At 46.5% G+C, this 18,545-nt stretch overlaps 1 protein-coding gene across 5 annotated transcripts in view; it reads right to left on the bottom strand.

The window, feature by feature from the left end:
- The window catches only part of LOC141277458 (uncharacterized), a 67,012-nt gene extending 49,673 nt beyond the window's left edge, over positions 1–17,339 (bottom strand). For 2 of the 5 annotated variants that reach the window (XR_012328875.1, XR_012328877.1), the window contains exons 1-3: positions 17,213–17,339; positions 13,594–13,739; positions 1,470–1,610 (exon numbers count right to left, since the gene is read on the bottom strand). Coding sequence is in view for 1 of the 5 variants with exons in the window: in XM_073798527.1 (XP_073654628.1) it covers positions 1,470–1,565; positions 13,172–13,316 (241 nt within the window). In the remaining 4 variants the exon portion in view is untranslated. Of the gene's footprint in view, positions 1–1,469; positions 1,611–7,321; positions 7,519–13,171; positions 13,350–13,593; positions 13,740–17,212 lie in introns of those variants that run through there. The other 3 variants (XR_012328876.1, XR_012328878.1, XM_073798527.1) reach the window with 3 other exon arrangements.
- Positions 17,340–18,545: the final 1,206 nt, after the last annotated feature.

Here is an 18,545-nt window from a genome sequence, read left to right as displayed (position 1 = left end):
TAGGAACAAGGCCAGGAAGCTGGCCTCCACCACTGATAATAGTGTACTGGAAGTTCTACCCAGAGTTTTGAGGGAAGAAACCAAAGGCATCCATATGTGAATGGAAAAATTAAAACTGTGTCTATTCACAGAACACAGATCACACCATCTTAAATATAAAACTTCCTATAACAACAAAAATTATTTGACTAATCAGTAATTCAGCAAAGTTATAGAAAAAAATATCAATTCACAAAAATCTATCTTATACATATATACTAGCAATAAACAATCTGAAAAAGAACTTATGAAAACAATTCCATTTTAAATAATCTCAACATTAATATTTAGGAATATATTTAATCAAGATACAGGACTTGCTCTTCTGTATGTAAAGCTGTCTGTACGTTTGAAATTACTGGAAAGTCAAGTACTTTTCAAAACACCATGTCAAAACCATGCCAGAAAGGCAGAGGAAACATCCAACTTCCATACAGAGGCCAAGCCTTACCCAGATCCAGTTCACCCCAAGTCCACATGTCATTTAGAGGCACTGTGGAAAGAATTATTAGGACTTCCCAATATAAAGGACTTCCCTTTCTTCCCTGTTGTGCGTGACCTGGATGTGGTAGAAACAGTGGGATTTTGGAAGTTCAATTTTCCACACCATTCCACCAAAAAAACCTGTTAGAAATAATAAATGAATTCAGTAAAGACGGAAAATCAGTACACACAGCTCAACTGCATTTCTAAACACTAATAATGAACCATCAGAAAGAGAAAAAAAAACCCTATTTACAACCGCATCAAAAAGAACAAAATACCAAGGAATAAATTTAACCGAGGATGTGAAAGACCTGAAAACTTTAAGACACTCATGAAGACACTGAAGAAGACACAAGTCGGTGGAAAGACTCCCCGTGCTCATGGAAAGCAAGAATTACTGATGCTAAAATGTCCATTCTACCCAAAGCGGTGCACACAGGGAAGGCAGGCCGTCCTGAAATTCCAATGGTGTTTTTCACAGAAATGGAGCAAATCCTCCTGAGATGTGTGTGGAGCCACAAAGGACCCCGAAGAGCCAAGGCGACCCTGAGAAAGGAGAACGGGCCGCAGGCATCTCCCTCCCTGACTTCACACTTCATCACGAAGCTACAGTCCCCAAAACAGTGTGGAACAGGCTCAAAACAGGCGCACAGACTAGAGGGACAGGACTGAGAGCCCAGTACCCACCCCGCACGGTGGGGGAGGAAGGGGCCGTTAAGTTACGACAAGGGGGCCAAGGACACACCAAGCGGAAGGGCAACCCCAGGTTAAACGGGCGGGGAAGACTGCACACCCTGTAACCCACGCGGCTCCACCGCACACCAGCCTGACCAAAAACCCAGCTTTGCACATCAAGGCCTTCCCGGGTCGCATGAAGACGGACCCCCGCAGCCGTCAGTCGCCCCCAGGAAGCTTCTCCCCACTGTTCCTCACTGTCTCCTCACCTGTTCCTCCGGCGTCGCCTGCGTCCTCAGGAAACCCAGCTCCCGCCAGCGTGGACGCAGCCCCACGTTGTCCTGAAGCCGAAACCACAGCGAGTCCTTGAGGAGACCGAGCGCCCGTCAGCAGCCACAACACGGCGGTGCCTGAGGAGACACAACTCCCCTCAGCTGCGTTCAGAGCAGGGTCCGCAGGGAACGAGCATGCGCTGTGGGTCACAGAGGCGGGATCAGCGCCACCCTGTGGTCGGTGCGGGAAGTGCAGGCCGCCCCTCCCTCACGGGTCACTGGAGACAGAGACCCTGCTGGCAGAACTGCTGAACCCATTAAATTGTGGAAATCAAACAAATGAAGACAATATCCCATAGCTTCTCTAAAGTAGTCAATGAACAATGAATTGGAAACCAGATGGAATAAAATGAATGTAGACACAAGCTTTACAACTTACACCAAATTCACTCAAAATGATTCAGAGACAAGTTTGAAATGCAAAACTATTCAAAATTATAGGAGAACACATAAAAGAAAATTGATATGAGCTTGGGCTTGGTCATGTCCATCACAAGCTTTGTGGTTTTAACACACAACACAAAAAAGGAGTCCAGAAAGAAAAACAAGGGATTCTGTGGACTTTATCAAATTAAAGATTTCTACTTTGTGAAAAACCTCATTCAGAAAATCAAAAGACAACACACACTGGGGGAAAAAAAACTGCAAACATATCTAATAAAGAATTTGTCTCAAAATATACAAAGAACTACAACACAACCGCATTAAAAATAGCAAGCTCTAAATAGACACCTGGTCAAAGAAGGTACAGAGATAGTATACAAAACTCTGCCCAGGACTGTGGGGCAGAGAAACAGTGGTCCAGTTCAACTCCCTGAGTCATGTGTGACCCAGGTCTAGTCCTGTCCTTCCTGGAGACCTCAGAGTGATGGGGAGGGAGGAAGGGGAAGAGGGTGGATTCTGCTTAAACCTAACTCTAACCCCCACCACTCTCACCACTTTCATTCAACATGGTCTAGGAAGTCCTAGACATAGTAATTACATGAGAAAAAGAAATAAAAGGAATCCAATGGCAGAGGAAAAAGTAAAACTGTCACTGTTTGTAGATGAGATGATGCTTTATATTTCATTTATTTATTCATTCATTTATTTATTCTGGTTTCGCTGGGTCTTAGTTGTGGCAGGTGAGCTCCTTAGTTGCGGCAGGCAGGCTCCTTAGTTGTGGCATGCATGTGGGATCTAGTTCCCTGACCAGGGATCGAACCCAGGCCGCCTCCATTGGGAGCGCGGAGTATTAACCTCTGGACCACTGGGGAAGTCCCGACATGATGTTTTATTTAGAAAATCCTTAAGATGACCCCCCAAAACAAACAGAATTCATTGGAAAATTCAGGTAAGTTGCAGGATACAAAATTAACCTATAGAAATCAGTTGCATCTCTATCCACTGGCAACAAACTCTCAGAATGAGAAATTAAGAAAACAAACCCATTGACAATGGTATTAACAAAAATGAAATACCTACGAATACATCTAACCCAGGAGGTAAAAGACCTGTACTCAGAAAACTGGAAGACACTGATGAAAGAAATTGGAGATGACACAGACAAATGGACAGATATAATGTGTTCATGGACTGGAAGAATTCATATTGTTAAAATGATTCCACACCCCAGAGCAATCTAGAGATTTGATGCCATTCTTATCAAAATACCAATGGAATTTTATGAGAACTAGAACAAAGAATTATAATATGTGTAAGGAAACAGAAAAGAACCTGAGTAGTCAATACGATCTTAAGAAAGAAGCACAAACTTGGACATATCACACTCCCTGTTTCAAACTATACTACATATGTAGAATAATCAAGACAGTATGGTATCGGAACAAAAGAAATACACATAGATCCACGAAACAGAATTGAGAGCCCCAAAATAAACATAGGCATATATGGTCAATTCATCTATGACAACGGAGGTGAGACTATACAATGGGGAAAAGATAGCCTCTTCAATGAATGGTGGTGGGAAAACTGGACAACTACATGCACAAGAATCAAACTGGAATCCTTTCTTATACCACCTACACAAGCAACCTCAAAATGAATCAAATACTTCAATGTAAGACCTGAAGCCATAAGGCTCCTCGAGGAAAACATAAGCAGTCTGGTCTTTGACATCCATCTTAGCAATATTTTCTGGATGTGTCTCCCCAAGCAAGGGGAACAAAAGCAGAATAAACCAATGGGACTCCATCTAACTTTAAAGGTTTTCAATGTCAAAGGAAACCATCCACAAAGTGAAGAGGCAGCCTACCGAATGTGAGAAAATAGCTGCAAACAATATGTCTGAAAAGGGGTTCATATCCAAAATAGATGAAGAACTCACACAACTGAACCTCCAAAAAGCAAAAACCCAATTAAAACTTGGGACCGAACATTTTTGCAAAGAGTACGTACAGATGGCCAAGAGACATAAAAAAAGATGACCAATATCACTTATCATCAGGGAAACGCACATCAAAAGAACAATGAGATTATCACCTCACACCTGAAAATTTGGCTATCGTCCAAAAGACAACAAATAACAAGCCTTGGCGAGGATGAGGAGAACCCTCATGCATTCTCTTGGGAATGTTCATTGGTGCAGCCACTATGGAGAATAGTACAGAGGTTCCTCAAGAAATTAAAAATAGAACTACCATATGATGCAGGAATTACACTTGGGGGTATCCTTCTGAAGGAAACAAAAACACGAATTCAAGAAGATATACACAAGGAGATCAGCTCAGTGCTTTGTGACCACATAGAGGGGTGGGATAGGGAGGGTGGGAGGGAGGGAGATGCAAGAGGGAAGAGATATGGGAACATATGTATATATATAACTGATTCACTTTGTTATAAAGCAGAAACTAACACACCACTGTAAAGCAATTATACTCCAATAAAGATTTAGAAAAAAAAGAAAAAAGAAAACAAAAAATACATGAATGCATCTAAATCACATCTACAATGGACACTTAGGTTTATCTTGTATGTCTGAACCACAGTTATTCCTTTTTGACAGTAAAATGCATTCCCCCTCCTCAATGCCAAAGCAGATGTACAATTCGTATCCAGAAGACCACAAAACAGGCCAATTTGGTCAGTAAAATTTAAGTTAAACCATGTATAAGCCAGAGTGACTTCCTCACACCTCAATATGTGAAGAGTTTTTTTCCCTTTTGATTACAAGTCTTTCAATAGAAAGCATTGATGATCAAAATGTCAATCCCTCAGTGCCAGAATGATTCAGCTGTTTGGCCCAGGTGTAGATCACGTCCCTCAGCGCTAGGCCTCCTTTATATTTGCCTAGTTAACCCACATTGGGGGAATACTGATCAGGTATCGTGAACATGCTCAGAGGAATGTTAATGAGAAAACGCTTTATATAGGTCATACATTTTATTATTCATACCCAATTGTCACACAAGCATTGCACGTGTGCTTTTAGCAGTAGACCTAAAGCAAACAGTGATACATCATGAGTAGTTACATTCTCATAACTTCACTAGGTAATTTTCCTTTCCTCTTAAACATCAGGGCAAAATGAAGCCAACACAGTAACTTTCATAAATACACACTTCCATACAGAGGTGTCATTTATCCAATTGCTCCAAGTCCTAAGTAGCTTGAGGGGAAGGACTTCCCTGTGTCTGGAAAACACAGATCAAAGCCAGTAACAAAAAAAACCAAAAACATTATAACCATATTCACCAGTTCACTCAATAACCAATCTGTTAACTTTTTATGAAGCCATCCGATTCTCCATTAAGATTTTTCATTTCTTACCCAGTTTGGCATTATGATATGAAATTTATCAGAGACCTGTGCTTGCCAAAAGGTCCTTCACATAGGATCTTCTTGAAGATGGAGCACTTTTGCAAAGTGTTAGAGCACAACAGTAACTATCTATAAATCACATAAAGACTTAAAAGTTCATGGTTAAACATCTGACCACAATGTAAATGACAAAAGAAACCATTAATGCTGTTACATACAACATTTAAAAATAACTAGAATTATGACCGATAAAATTTTACCAGGACATACCAGCTTTTTAGGAATTCCATGTAATTTAACATACTAATCAAACATTTCTCTCTGAGATGGCTCAAGGACCTTCGAAAGCAGCTCAAAGTTAGCTGGAGATCAAAAGTACTGTTAGAATTGGCCAAACAACACTTATTCACTGAACCAAAGTAAAGAGATTTCAAACAAAAATACAGATGACAGACAGGCAAAGGAACTCACAAGCTGTTCACAATCAAAAGCAGCATTCCAAGGAAACTTTGGAGGGAGAATCCAAATCCAGGCTTGCCCTAACCCACTTCCAACAAAATCCATCTTAGAAAATCCTGGCCATGCACAACTCTTTCCTCAGTGTTCCCTTTTCACAAATGTTCATCACCTTCTGTATCCATCTTATGTTGCCCCTTATTTTTTTCCACATTCAGACACAACCAGCTCTACTACAAAGTGACTTTCTTTTCTCTTTGTACCATCAGCCTGTTACCTAGCTGCTCACTTTCTTTATTACGTAGCTTAATAAATGTTTGAACATATGGAATTTCTTTTGTCTTTCTCTTCCTGTGACAAAATAACTCTAGCTGAAGGATGGTATAGTCATTTAGGCTCCCACTCAAAGACCACCATTCCTCATTTTTCAAGAATGTATCCATACATTGGCCAGACAAAATTACAATAGAATTGCATTCTTTTCTTAGTCTTAGGTTTACAACTATAGGTTGACCAGTCTGCCAGGATTTTGCCCACTGGCTATCACATGGAACTGAAGAAGAAGCACTTCTTATGCTTGAACCATAGAACACTCACACATGGACTAAAAACAAAACAAAATCCTAAACACCAACGGAAGCCTCAAACCAAAGGAACCAGAAACCAAACAGAAACCAAAAACCAAACAGCTCAAGACTCAAATCATCTTCCAAGTCTCAACTTAGCCTGTGACCTCTGTCCAAGTGGTGCACCTTCCAAATGAGATTTCCTGGAATGAAAAGTCACCCAAATGGGAACCAAGGTTACCCCAAATTCACAGGGTTAAAAGGACCTCAGACTGCATGCCAGGGGAGTTACCACACGCTGGCTGAGGTGCTGCAACCTCCCAAATGCTATTTTTCTGGTTCCCCAAAATAATCCCTTGGAGTAAGACATTCAGGGCAGCCCAGGCAGGAGGAAGAGAGGAACGTCCTCAAGGCAAAGATGGCCTCGGCAGCTGGTAGGGTGTTCCCTCTTCCACCATCTATTCCTGCCCCAGAGTTCTAACTGCTGGGATGACTGGGGCACAGCCTTCCCAGGCAAGGGTCCCAGGTGGTCTGCCCTCTAAAGGCATTCTCCAACCCTACACTCTCTCGAAAGCGGCTGGCGTGGAGAAAATCTCAGTGCCCGACTGAGTCAGGGAACCCACAGGGGCCATCCCCAAGTCAGCCCCACATTGGGTACTAAATTTGATGTCGAAAACTCGACCACTGTGCACCAGTGCCAAATCGAATCCGAGAGAGAGTGGTTTGGAGGAAGTAGAAAAGAATAGCTTTACTGCTTTGGCAGCCAAAGGGGGACACAGAAAACTCGTGCCCTCAAAAACCGTGCGTCCCAATGCAGGAGGATCTGGTGAGGAGTTTTACAGCAATGGTTTAAGGATGCAGTTCCTCCTAAGGTTTAGTGTGTGTACAGGGACTTAACTCCCTTTAATCTGGCCTCAGATGGTCTCTTGATGAGCTTCTCTAAAGAAGACTAAAATCTTCTATTCTGTGGGGGTTTTAGGTTGCTAAAGAGCCCAAAGATAGGCTTACCTGTATCCCTTGAGGCAAAATCAGGATCCAGCCCCAAGGCAGCACTATTGTTTCTTGATGCTTCCTCACTTTTCTCTGCATCCCCTCCCTTCCCTGACTAGCAACCGTTCGAATCTGCCCTTTGGAAATCAGGGAGGGTCCTGGAGTCTCTAGTCTAAATAAGGCGCTGACACTACACCTAACTCAGACCCTGACACTCTCCGTAAGCAAAGCCCTGAGACTACTCCTAACTCATTCCCTGACACTGTACCTAACAAAAGGCTCTGATGCTAATCCTAAATCAGGCCCTGACACTGTGTCTAACGAAGGCCCTGCTGCCGTCAATAACTAAAGTCCTGACACTATCCTGAGCTAATATCCTCACCCATGTCTTACTAAGGTCCTGAAACTGTCCCAAAGGAAGCCCTTACGCTGTCCCTAAAAGAGGCCCTGAGCGTGTTTTTAACAAAGACCCTAATGCTGCTCCTACAGAGGCCCTTATGCTGCTCCTAAGTCACGCCCTGACACTGTCCCTGACTCAGGCCCTAAAGATAGGCTTCACATAGGCCCTGTTGCCGTACTTCAGTTAGGCTCTGACGTTGTCCCTACATCAAGCCCTGACACTGCTCTTGATTAAAGACCTGACACTGGTCCTGATTAAGGCCCTGACACTGGTCCTACCTAGGACCCTGATGCTCTTAATAACTAACGTCTTCACACTATCCCTAGCTCATTTCCTGACACTACCCCTGGCCTGGAACTGACTCTGTCCCGAGCTAATTTCCTGCCTCTTATCCTCACTGATGACTTAATGCTCTCCCTAATTAAGACCCAGACTAGTCCTAACTAAGGTCCTGACACTGTCGCTAACTAAGGCCCGGAATCTTCACTAATACAGGTCCTGCTACCGGCAATAACTAAAATACGACACAATCCTGAGCTAATATCCTGACCCATTTGTAAACAAGGTCCTGACACTCTCCCTAAGAAATCCCCGTTGCTTTCCCTAAGTCAAGCACTGACGCTGTCCCTGCCTGCATCAATGACACTGATTCTAAATAAGGCCCTGATAAACTCAGTGACTAAGGTCTAGACACTATCCCTAGGTCATTTCCTGACACGATCCATGAACTTTACCCTAAACCTAGCCCTAGCAAGTGTCCTGCCTCTTATGCTAATTGAAGCCCTTACTCTGTGCCTAACACAGACCCTGAATATAGGCCCAAGGCCGTGACACTGTCACTAAGGCCTAGATGCTCATCCTAAATCGGGCCCAGAACTGACACTCAAAAAAACCCTAACACTATTCCTAACTCAGGCCCTGACACGGTACCTAACAAAGGGCCAGATACTAGTCCTAACGCAGGCCCTGACACTGTCTCTAACTGAGGCCCTGCTGCCGTCAATATCTAATGTCCTGACACTATCCTGAGCTCATTTCGAGGACCTGAATCTGTCCCTAAATAAGCCTGAAGCTGTCCCTAAGAGAGACCCTGAGGCTGTCCCTAACAGAGGTCCTGATAATGGCTTTAGCAAAGCCCCTGAGGCCGATCCTACCTAGGCACTTATGCTGCTCCTAAGTCATGCCCTGATACTGTACCTAGCTAAGGCGCTGACCCTAGGCCTCACTCAATCCCTGTCGCCCTTCCCAAGTCCGGCTCTGACGCTGTCCCTACCTGAAGGCCTGACAATGGTCCTAAATTAGACCCTGATGCACTAAGTAACTGAAGTCTTGGCACTAATCCTAGGTCATGTCCTGACACTATCCCTAGACCTTAACCTAAACTTGCCTTTAACAAATGTCGAGCCTCTTGCGCTAACTAAATCCCAGATGCTGTCCCAAACTACGGCACTGAAATTAATCCCGAGGCTATGATCCTCTCCCTAACAGAAGCCTGGAGGCTCGTCCTAACTCAGGAACTGACACTGTACTTAACGAAGGTCTGACGCTCCTCCTATAATCCTAATCCATGTTTTACCAAGACCTAAAACTGTCCCAAAGTAAGCCCTGACGCTGTCCCTAAGGGAGGCCCTGAGAATGTCCCTAACAGAGACCCTGAGAATGTCTTTTACGAAGACCCTAAGGCTGATCCTACAGAGGCCCTTATACTACTCCTACGTCACGCCCTGACACTGTCCCTCACTCAGGCCCTAAAGATAGGCCTCCCTTAGGCCCTGTTTCCGTACCTTAGTTAGGCTCTGACGCTGTCCCTACATCAAGCCCTGACACTGGTCCTGATTAAGCCCCTGACACTGGTCCTAACTAAGGCCCTGTTGCTCTCAATCACTAAGGTCTTCACGCTATCCCTAGCTCATTTCCTGACACTGTCCCTGGCCTGGAAGCTGACTCTGTCCCGAGCTAATTTCCTGCCTCTTATCCTCACAGAAGCCCTAATGCTCTCCCTAACTAAGGCCCAGATTAGTCCTAACTCAGGCCCCCACACTGTCTCTAACTAAGGCCCGGAATCTATCCCTAATATAGGACCTGCTGCCGGCAATAACTAAAATCCGGACACTATCCTGAGTTAAGAATCTGACCCATTTCTAACCAAGGTCCTGACGCTCTCCCTAAGAAAGCCCTGTCTCTGTCCCTAAGTGAAGGCCTGAGGCTTTGCCTAACTCAGGCCCTGAAGCTATGCCTACCTGAGGTCTTGACGCTGTGACTACCTCAGGCCCTGATCATGCCTTTAACTAAGGTCCTGTTGCTGACCCAACAAAGGCCCTGATGCAGCTCCTACATCATGCCCTGACAGTGTCCCAAGCTAAGCGCCTGACGCTAGGCCTCACTCAGGCCCTGTGGCTCTCCCTAAGTCAGGCTCTGACACTGTCCCTATCTGAAGCCCTGACACCGGTTCTAATTAAGGCCCAGATACTCTCAGAGACTAAGGCCTTGACACTACCCCTAGGTCATTTCCTGACACGATCCCTAGACTTCACCCTAAGCCTGGCCCTTGCAAATGTCCTGCCTCTTATGCTAACAGAAGCCCTTATGCTGTGCCTAACTCAGGCCCTGAATTTAGTCCCAAGGCCGTGACACTGTCCCTAACTGAGCCCTAGATGCTCTTCCTAAATCTGGCCCAGAACTGTCCCTCACTAAAGCCCTAACACTACTTCTAACTCAGGCCCTGACACGGTACCTAACAGCGGCCCAATGCTAGTCCTAACGCAGGCCCTGACACTGTGTCTAACGAAGCCCTGCTGCTGTCAATATCTAAAGTCCTGACATTATCCTGAGCTAATATCCTGACGCATGTCTTACCAAGTTCCTGAAACAGTCCCAAAGATAGCCCTGACGCTGTCCCTACGTGAGGCCCTGAGGTTGTCCCTATCAGAGGCCCTGAGAAGGTCTTTAACGAAGACCCTAATGCTGATCCTACAGAGGCCCTGATACTACTCCTAAGTCACGCCCTGACACTGTCCCTCACTCAGGCCCTAAAGATAGGCCTCACTTAGGCCCTGTTGCCGTACCTTAGTTAGGCTCTGACGCTGACCCTACATCAAGCCCTGACACTGGTCCTGATTAAGGCCCTGACGCTGGTCCTAACTAAGGCCCGGACGCTCTCAATAACTAAGTTCTTCATGCCAACCCTAGCTCATTTCCTGACAGTATCCCTGGCCTGGAAATGGACTGTGTCCAGAGGTAATTTCCTGCCTCTTATCCTCACAGAAGCCCTAATGCTCTCCCTAACTAAGGCCCAGACTAGTCCTAACTCAGGCCCCCACACTGTCTCTAACTAAGGCCCGGAATCTGTCCCTAATATAGGCCCTGCTGCCGGCAATAACTAAAATCCGGACACTATCCTGAGCTAACATCCTGACACATTGCTAACCAAGGGCCTGACGCTGTCCCTAAGAAAGCCCTGTCTCTGTCCCTAAGTGAAGGCCTGAGGTTTTGCCTAACTCAGGCCCTGAAGCTATGCCTACCTGAGGCTTTGAAGCTGTGACCACCTCAGGCCCTGATCCTGTCTTCAACTAAGACCCTATTGCTGACCCAACAAAGGCCCTGATGCACCTCCTACATCATGCCCTGACAGTGTCCCCTGCTAAGGGCCTGACGCTAGGCCTCACTCAGGCCCTGTGGCTCTCCCTAAGTCAGGCTCTGACACTGTCCCTACCTGAAGCCCTGACACCGGTTCTAATTAAGGCCCAGATACTCTCAGGGACTAAGGCCTTGACACTACCCCTAGGTCATTTCCTGACACGATCCCTAGACTTCACCCTAAGCCTGGCCCTTGCAAATGTCCTGCCTCTTATGCTAACAGAAGCTCTTATGCTGTGCCTAACTCAGGCCCTGAATTTAGTCCCAAGGCCGTGACACTGTCTCTAACTGAGCCCTAGATGCTCTTCCTAAATCTGGCCCAGAACTGTCCCTCACTAAAGCCCTAACACCTCTCCTAACTCAGGCCCTGACACGGTACCTAACAGAGGCCCAGATTCTAGTCCTAACTGAGGCCCTGAGTTGGTCTTTACCTAACGGCCTCACTCTTTCCCCAACTACTCCCTGATGCTGCCCCTACCCAAGGCCCTGACGGTGTGCCTAATTGTCTGAGCTGTCTTTCACTAATACCCTGACCCTATCCATAACTTACGCCCTGATGATGTCCCTAACGAACAGCCTGAAGTATCTCTCACTAAGCCCCCCATGTCTTTCTCTGAGGCCCTGACACTCTCTCTAATTAAGGCCTTGACACTGTCTGTAAGTAATGGCCTGATGCAGCTCCTACCTGAGATGCTGATACTCTCACTTAGACCTTGAAGTCTCTACCTGAGAAGCTGACACTGTCTGTAACTAATTTCCTGAGTTTTTCCTTAACTAACATCCTAATTTTGTCCCTAATAACGCCCTGACACTGGTCCTAACTACGGCCCTGATGCTGACCCTACCTAAGGCCCCGACGATGTCCCTAATAGACTTAGATGTCCCTCACTGTTGGCCTGACCCTGTCCCTCACCAAGGCCCTGACCCTCTTCCTAACTAAGGCTGTGATGATGTCTCTACCTGAGGCACTGTCACTGTCTATAATAACAGCCGACTCTTTCCCTAACACCCTGATGCTGTCCCTAATAGCCTCATGTATCTCTCAATAACACCCTGATCCTGTCCATAACTAAGGCCCTGAATATGTCCCTAAGTATGTCTCTGACGCTGTCCTTAACTAAGGCCCTGATGCTCTCTCTGCGTAAGACATGGACACTATCTATAATGATGGCCTGAACTCTTTCCCTAACTAATACCCTGATGTTATCGCTAATTGAGGCCCTGAAGATGTCCCTAATACCCTTAGGTGTTCCTCTGTATCACCCTGATCCTGTCCATAACTAAGGCCCTGAATATGTCCCTAGGTAAGTCTCTGACGCTGTCCCTAACTAAGACCCTGATGCTGTCTCTACCTCAGAATCTGAAATTCTAATGTCCTGACTCTCCCTAACTAACATCCTGACGCTGCCCCTAAGTGAGGCCCCGATACTCTTCTTAACTAAGGACTTGCCGCTGTCCCTACCTAAAACCCTGACACCGTCTGTAACTAATGACCTGACTCCCTAACTAACAGCCTAGTTTGGGCCCTAACTAACGCCCTGACACTGGTTCTAATTATGGCCATAATGCTGGTTCTAAGGCCCTGAAGATATCCCTAAGTAACAGCCTGAACTGTGTCTAACGAAGGCTCTCACGTTATCTCTAAGTGAAGCACTGACACTGTCCCTAACTTAGGCCCTTATAGTCTAAGCTGTCACTAAATAATGCCCTGATCCTGTCCATAAGTAAGGTCCTGAATATGTCCCTAAGTGCATCTCTGACGATGTCCTTAACAGCCTGAACCCTCCAAGTTATCTCTGAGGCTCTGACACTGGCCCTTCCTAAGGCCTCACCCCAGGGTTGTCCCAGGCTGCTGGGCGGTTTTCTCTTGTCCGTACCTCTAGCCAGCTGCCTGCCATCGGCCACTCTAAGATTCTGCGATACAGTGGTCCCACGTGGGATGTGCCTGTGTAGGCTCACCACCGGGAGGAGAGTCATGGCCACTCCGCCTTCCAGGGGACTGCGGCTCAGGGTAGGAGCCTCACAGCCAGTGTCTGGACACAGGGTTCTGTGTCCTTGTTTGTTGTAAATCCCTTGGAGTTACCGCTAACATTTTTGAATGGATATTGCCCCCTCTGCATATTTATAATATAAATTATTTACCACATTAAAATCCAGGAATGACATTCTTAGAACGAGCAGGAGAACACTGGATGCCCCCCCCCCAATGATCTATTACTTGGAGGATTTAAAATTCTAATGAGAAAACACTCACTCTCCTCACCCTCTTGGGCGTCAGCACAAGGCGGGAATCAGCTGCATCCTTTATTTATCCCTCTGATTTTCCAGAACCTTTCCTTCCAGGAGAGATCACTGGGCTCTTCGGGAGCTGTGAGTGATGGCCGTCAGGTAAATCTGAGACTGAAAAGCAAGAGAAAGACAGACAGAGGAGGAGATGAGAATCGGTGACGGGGAGAAGCAGGGGCGTCCACGTTCAATCGCAGGCTGAGAGTCTGGGTTAGTCTCCAGCGAAGCTAAGGACCACCAGGGTCTGGCCCCACTGGCCTTGTCACCTGGTGTGGGGACTGGGGACAGCCAACCCCCCATGGCCACTCTCAGAGAAATCAGGGAGGTGGGAGGGCACCCCTGAGAGCCAGATTGAAAATGGTCATGCTGTGAAATAATAAGATGCCCTTTCAGAAAAGTGAAGACTGTTCTCTTGGTTCTCAGAGACTTGCAAATACTCTGTGTCCTTCTGGAGGCATGCCGAAGCCTTCAGCCTTTGAGGGCAGTAATGGGAGTGCATCTGGGCTCAAAACCATCCAGCACTCACTCCCTGAGGGTGCTGAGGATGACCCGTGTCCACCCCTCGGGTGCTGTGGGGCCTGAAATCCCCTGATCACCGAGGACGGGAGGGGCCACACAGACACTCCCCTGGACCACCGGGGGCTTGGCTGCTGGGCTACAGTCCTTTATCAGATACATGGTTTGCAAACATCTTGGGCCATTTTGGATGGTGGACTATCTTATTCCTTGCTCCTTTTATACACAACTGTTTTTCATCTTGAGGAAGTCCAATTCATCTATTTTGTCTTTTGTTGCTTGTGCTTTTGGTAGATCTAAGAAATCATGACCAAATCCAAGGTCATGAAGATTTACTCTCATGTTTTCTTCTAGGAGTTTTCTAATTTTGGTTCTTGCGTCTAGGCCTTTGGTCCATTTTGCATCTAGGCCTTTGGTTGATTTTGTATATGAGGTGGGGGGAGGTAAGGGTCCAACTTTACTCTTCTGCATGTGGGTATCCAGTTGTTCCAGAACCTGTGCTCACTGTTTGGGAGAAAATACCTGCAAATGACGTGACCAACAAGGGCTTAATTCTAAAATATACAAATAGCTCATACAACTCAAAAGAGAAAAAAAATCAAAAAATAGGCAGAATTTTAGAAGGTCTAAATAGACATTTCTCCAAGGACACACAGACGGCCAAGAGGCACGTGAAAAGATGCTCCACATCGCTAATTATTAGAGAATGCAAATCAAAACTACAGTGAGTTATCACCCTGTAGTGGTCAGAATGGCCATCATTAAAATGTCTAGAAATAAATGCTGGAAGGGGTGTGGAGAAAAGGGAACCCTCTTACACTACTGGTGGGAATGTAAATTGATGCAGCCACTATGGGAAACAGTATGGAGGTTCCTCAAAAACTAAAAATAGAATTACCATATGAACCAGCAATCTCACTCCTGGGCACACATCCAGACAAAACTATAATTCGAAAAGATACGTGCACCCCAGCATTCACAGCAGCACTCTTCACAATAGCCAAGACACGGAAGCAACCTGAATGTCCCTCAACAGATGAATGGATGTTGAAGATGTGGTACCTATATACAATGGAATATTACTCAGCCATAAAACAGAATGAAATAATGCCATCTGCGGCTACATGGATGGACCTGGAGATTATCATACAAAGTGAAGTAAGTCAGCCAGAGAACAACACATACCATGTGATATCACTTATATGTGGATTATAAAATGAGACACAAATGAACCTATCTACAGAACAAAAACACACTCACGAATATAGAAAACAGACTTGTGGTTGTCAAGGTGAAGACAGCAGAGAGGGATGGATTGGGAGTTTGGGATTAGTAGATGCAAATTATTATATATAGGATGGATAAACAAGGTCTTACTGTACAGCACAGGGAACTGTACTCAATACCCTGTAATTAACCATAATGGAAAAGAATATGAAAAATATGTATATATGTATTGTTGTATATATAAATCACTTTGCTGTACAGTAGAAATTAACACAACATTGTAGGAGCACGGACACTCCGGTCAGACTCAAGGTGACCTCTGGAGCCAGGACAGAGGCCCGGCCTCTCTGTGGGCAGGCAAACCCACACCGCACAGGCCCTGGTGCAGTGCCCGTTCCGTGGGGTCAGGTGGGTGCACGCAGGTCAGCCAGTGTCTGTGTGTCTCAGCCTGTAACCACAGACCACACTGTCCTGCTCTGCTCACAAGAGCGAGGCCAATGGAGGGACAACAGGGGTGGGAACAAAGCCGGGTCATGGTCTGGCCGGGTGAGAAAGGGTCCAAGGAGCGAGAACCCGGCTGCCCTTGCCTGGTGAGCCGAGAGCTGACGTCCACCCTGTGGGCAGCCCCTCTCCCCACGTCCCGAGGTAAGGCTGCCTTTCCTGCACCCTGGGCAGTGTCATGCCTGTGTATACAGCAGGACGCACAGCAGTGCACGCAGCAGGCCTGATGCCTGCCCTTGCCATGTACTTGGGGGCTTCCTGAGGGTGGAACATCCCGACAGGACACGAGCCGACCCCGAGCAGCATGTAGGGGTGAAGCGTTTGGGAGCCTCTGGAGGGGATCCTCACCTGTCTGCACAGGTGGACTGAGGACACCGACCAAGGGTGAGCAGGTGGGGAGCCCCGGAAGGGGCCTAGGACTTCCCAATATAAAGGACTTCCCTTTCCTCCCTGTTGTGGATGACTTGGATGTGGTAGAAACAGCGGGATTTTGGAAGTTCAATTTTCCACATCATTCCACCAAGAAAAACTGTTAGAAATAATAAATGAATTCAGTAAAGACACAAAATCAGTACACACAGCTCAACTGCATTTCTAAACACTAATAATGAACCATCAGAAAGAGAAAAAAACCCTATTTACAACCGCATCAAAAAGAACAAAATACCAAGGAATAAATTTAACCGAGGATGTGAAAGACCTGAAAACTTTAAGACACTCATGAAGACACTGAAGAAGACACAAGTCGGTGGAAAGACTCCCCGTGCTCATGGAAAGCAAGAATTACTGATGCTAAAATGTCCATGCTACCCAAAGCGGTGCACACAGGGAAGGCAGGCCGTCCTGAAATTCCAATGGTGTTTTTCACAGAAATGGAGCAAATCCTCCTGAGATGTGTGTGGAGCCACAAAGGACCCCGAAGAGCCAAGGCGACCCTGAGAAAGGAGAACGGGCCGCAGGCATCTCCCTCCCTGACTTCACACTTCATCACGAAGCTACAGTCCCCAAAACAGTGCGCAACTGGCTCAAAACAGGCGCACAGACCAGAGCGACGGGACGGAGAGCCCAGAACACGTCCTGCACGGTGGGGGGGGGGGGGGGGGGAGGGAGCCGTTAAGTTACGACAAGGGGGCCAAGGACACACCAAGCGGAAGGGCAGCCCCACGGTAAACGGGCGGGGAAGACTGCACACCCTGTAACCCACGCGGCTCCACCGCACACCAGCCTGACCAAACACCCAGCTTTGCACACCAAGGCCTTCCCGGGTCGCATGAAGACGGACCCCCGCAGCCGTCAGTCGCCCCCAGGAAGCTTCTCCCCACTGTTCCTCACTGTCTCCTCACCTGTTCCTCCGGCGTCGCCTGCGTCCTCAGGAAACCCAGCTCCCGCCAGCGTGGACGCAGCCCCACGTTGTCCTGAAGCCGAAACCACAGCGAGTCCTTGAGGAGACCGAGCGCCCGTCAGCAGCCACAACACGGCGGTGCCTGAGGAGACACAACTCCCCTCAGCTGCGCTCAGAGCGGGGTCCGCGGGGAAGGCGCATGCGCTGTGGGTCACAGAGGCGGGATCAGCGCCACCCTGTGGTCGGTGCGGGAAGTGCAGGCCGCCCCTCCCTCACGGGTCACTGGAGACAGAGACCCTGCTGGCAGAACTGCTGAACCCATTAAATTGTGGAAATCAAACAAATGAAGACAATATCCCATAACTTCTCCAAAGTAGTTAGGGAACAATGAATTGGAAACCATATGGAATAAAATGAATGTAGACACGAGCTTTACAACTTACACCAAATTCACTCAAAATGATTCAGAGACAAGTTTGAAATGCAAAACTATTCAAAATTATAGGAGAAAACATAAAAGAAAATTGATATGAGCTTGGGCTTGGTCATGTCCATCACAAGCTTTGTGGTTTTAACACACAACACAAAAAAGGAGTCCAGAAAGAAAAACAAGGGATTCTGTGGACTTTATAAAATTAAAGATTTCTACTGTGTGAAAAACCTCATTCAGAAAATCAAAAGACAACACACACTGGGGGAAAAAAACTGCAAACATATCTAATAAAGAATTTGTCTCAAAATATACAAAGTACTACAACACAACCCCATTAAAAATAGGGAAAGCTCTAAATAGACACCTGGTCAAAGAAGGTACAGAGATAGTATACAAAACTCTGCCCAGGACTGTGGGGCAGAGAAACAGTGGTCCAGTTCAACTCCCTGAGTCATGTGTGACCCAGGACTAGTCCTGTCCTTCCTGGAGACCTCAGAGTGATGGGGAGGGAGGAAGGGGAAGAGGGCGGATTCTGCTTAAACCTAACTCTAACCCCGACCACTCTCACCACTTTCATTCAACATGGTCTAGGAAGTCCTAGACATAGTAATTACATGAGAAAAAGAAATAAAAGGAATCCAATGTCAGAGGAAAAAGTAAAACTGTCACTGTTTGTAGATGAGATGATGTTTTATATTTCATTTATTTATTTATTTATTTATTCATTTATTTATTCTGGGTGGGCTGGGTCTTAGTTGTGGCAGGTGAGCTCCTTAATTGCGGCAGGCAGGCTCCTTAGTTGTGGCATGCGAACTCTTAGTTGTGGCATGCATGTGGATCTAGTTCCCTGACCAGGGATCGAACCCAGGCCCCCTGCATTGGAAGCACGGACCCTTAACCA

Source organism: Tursiops truncatus, chromosome 21 (assembly GCF_011762595.2).
Source record: "Tursiops truncatus isolate mTurTru1 chromosome 21, mTurTru1.mat.Y, whole genome shotgun sequence".
Classification (NCBI taxonomy): domain Eukaryota; kingdom Metazoa; phylum Chordata; class Mammalia; order Artiodactyla; family Delphinidae; genus Tursiops; species Tursiops truncatus.
Note: the sequence above shows the minus strand (reverse complement) of the source record. Positions and strands in the feature narration are given on the sequence as shown.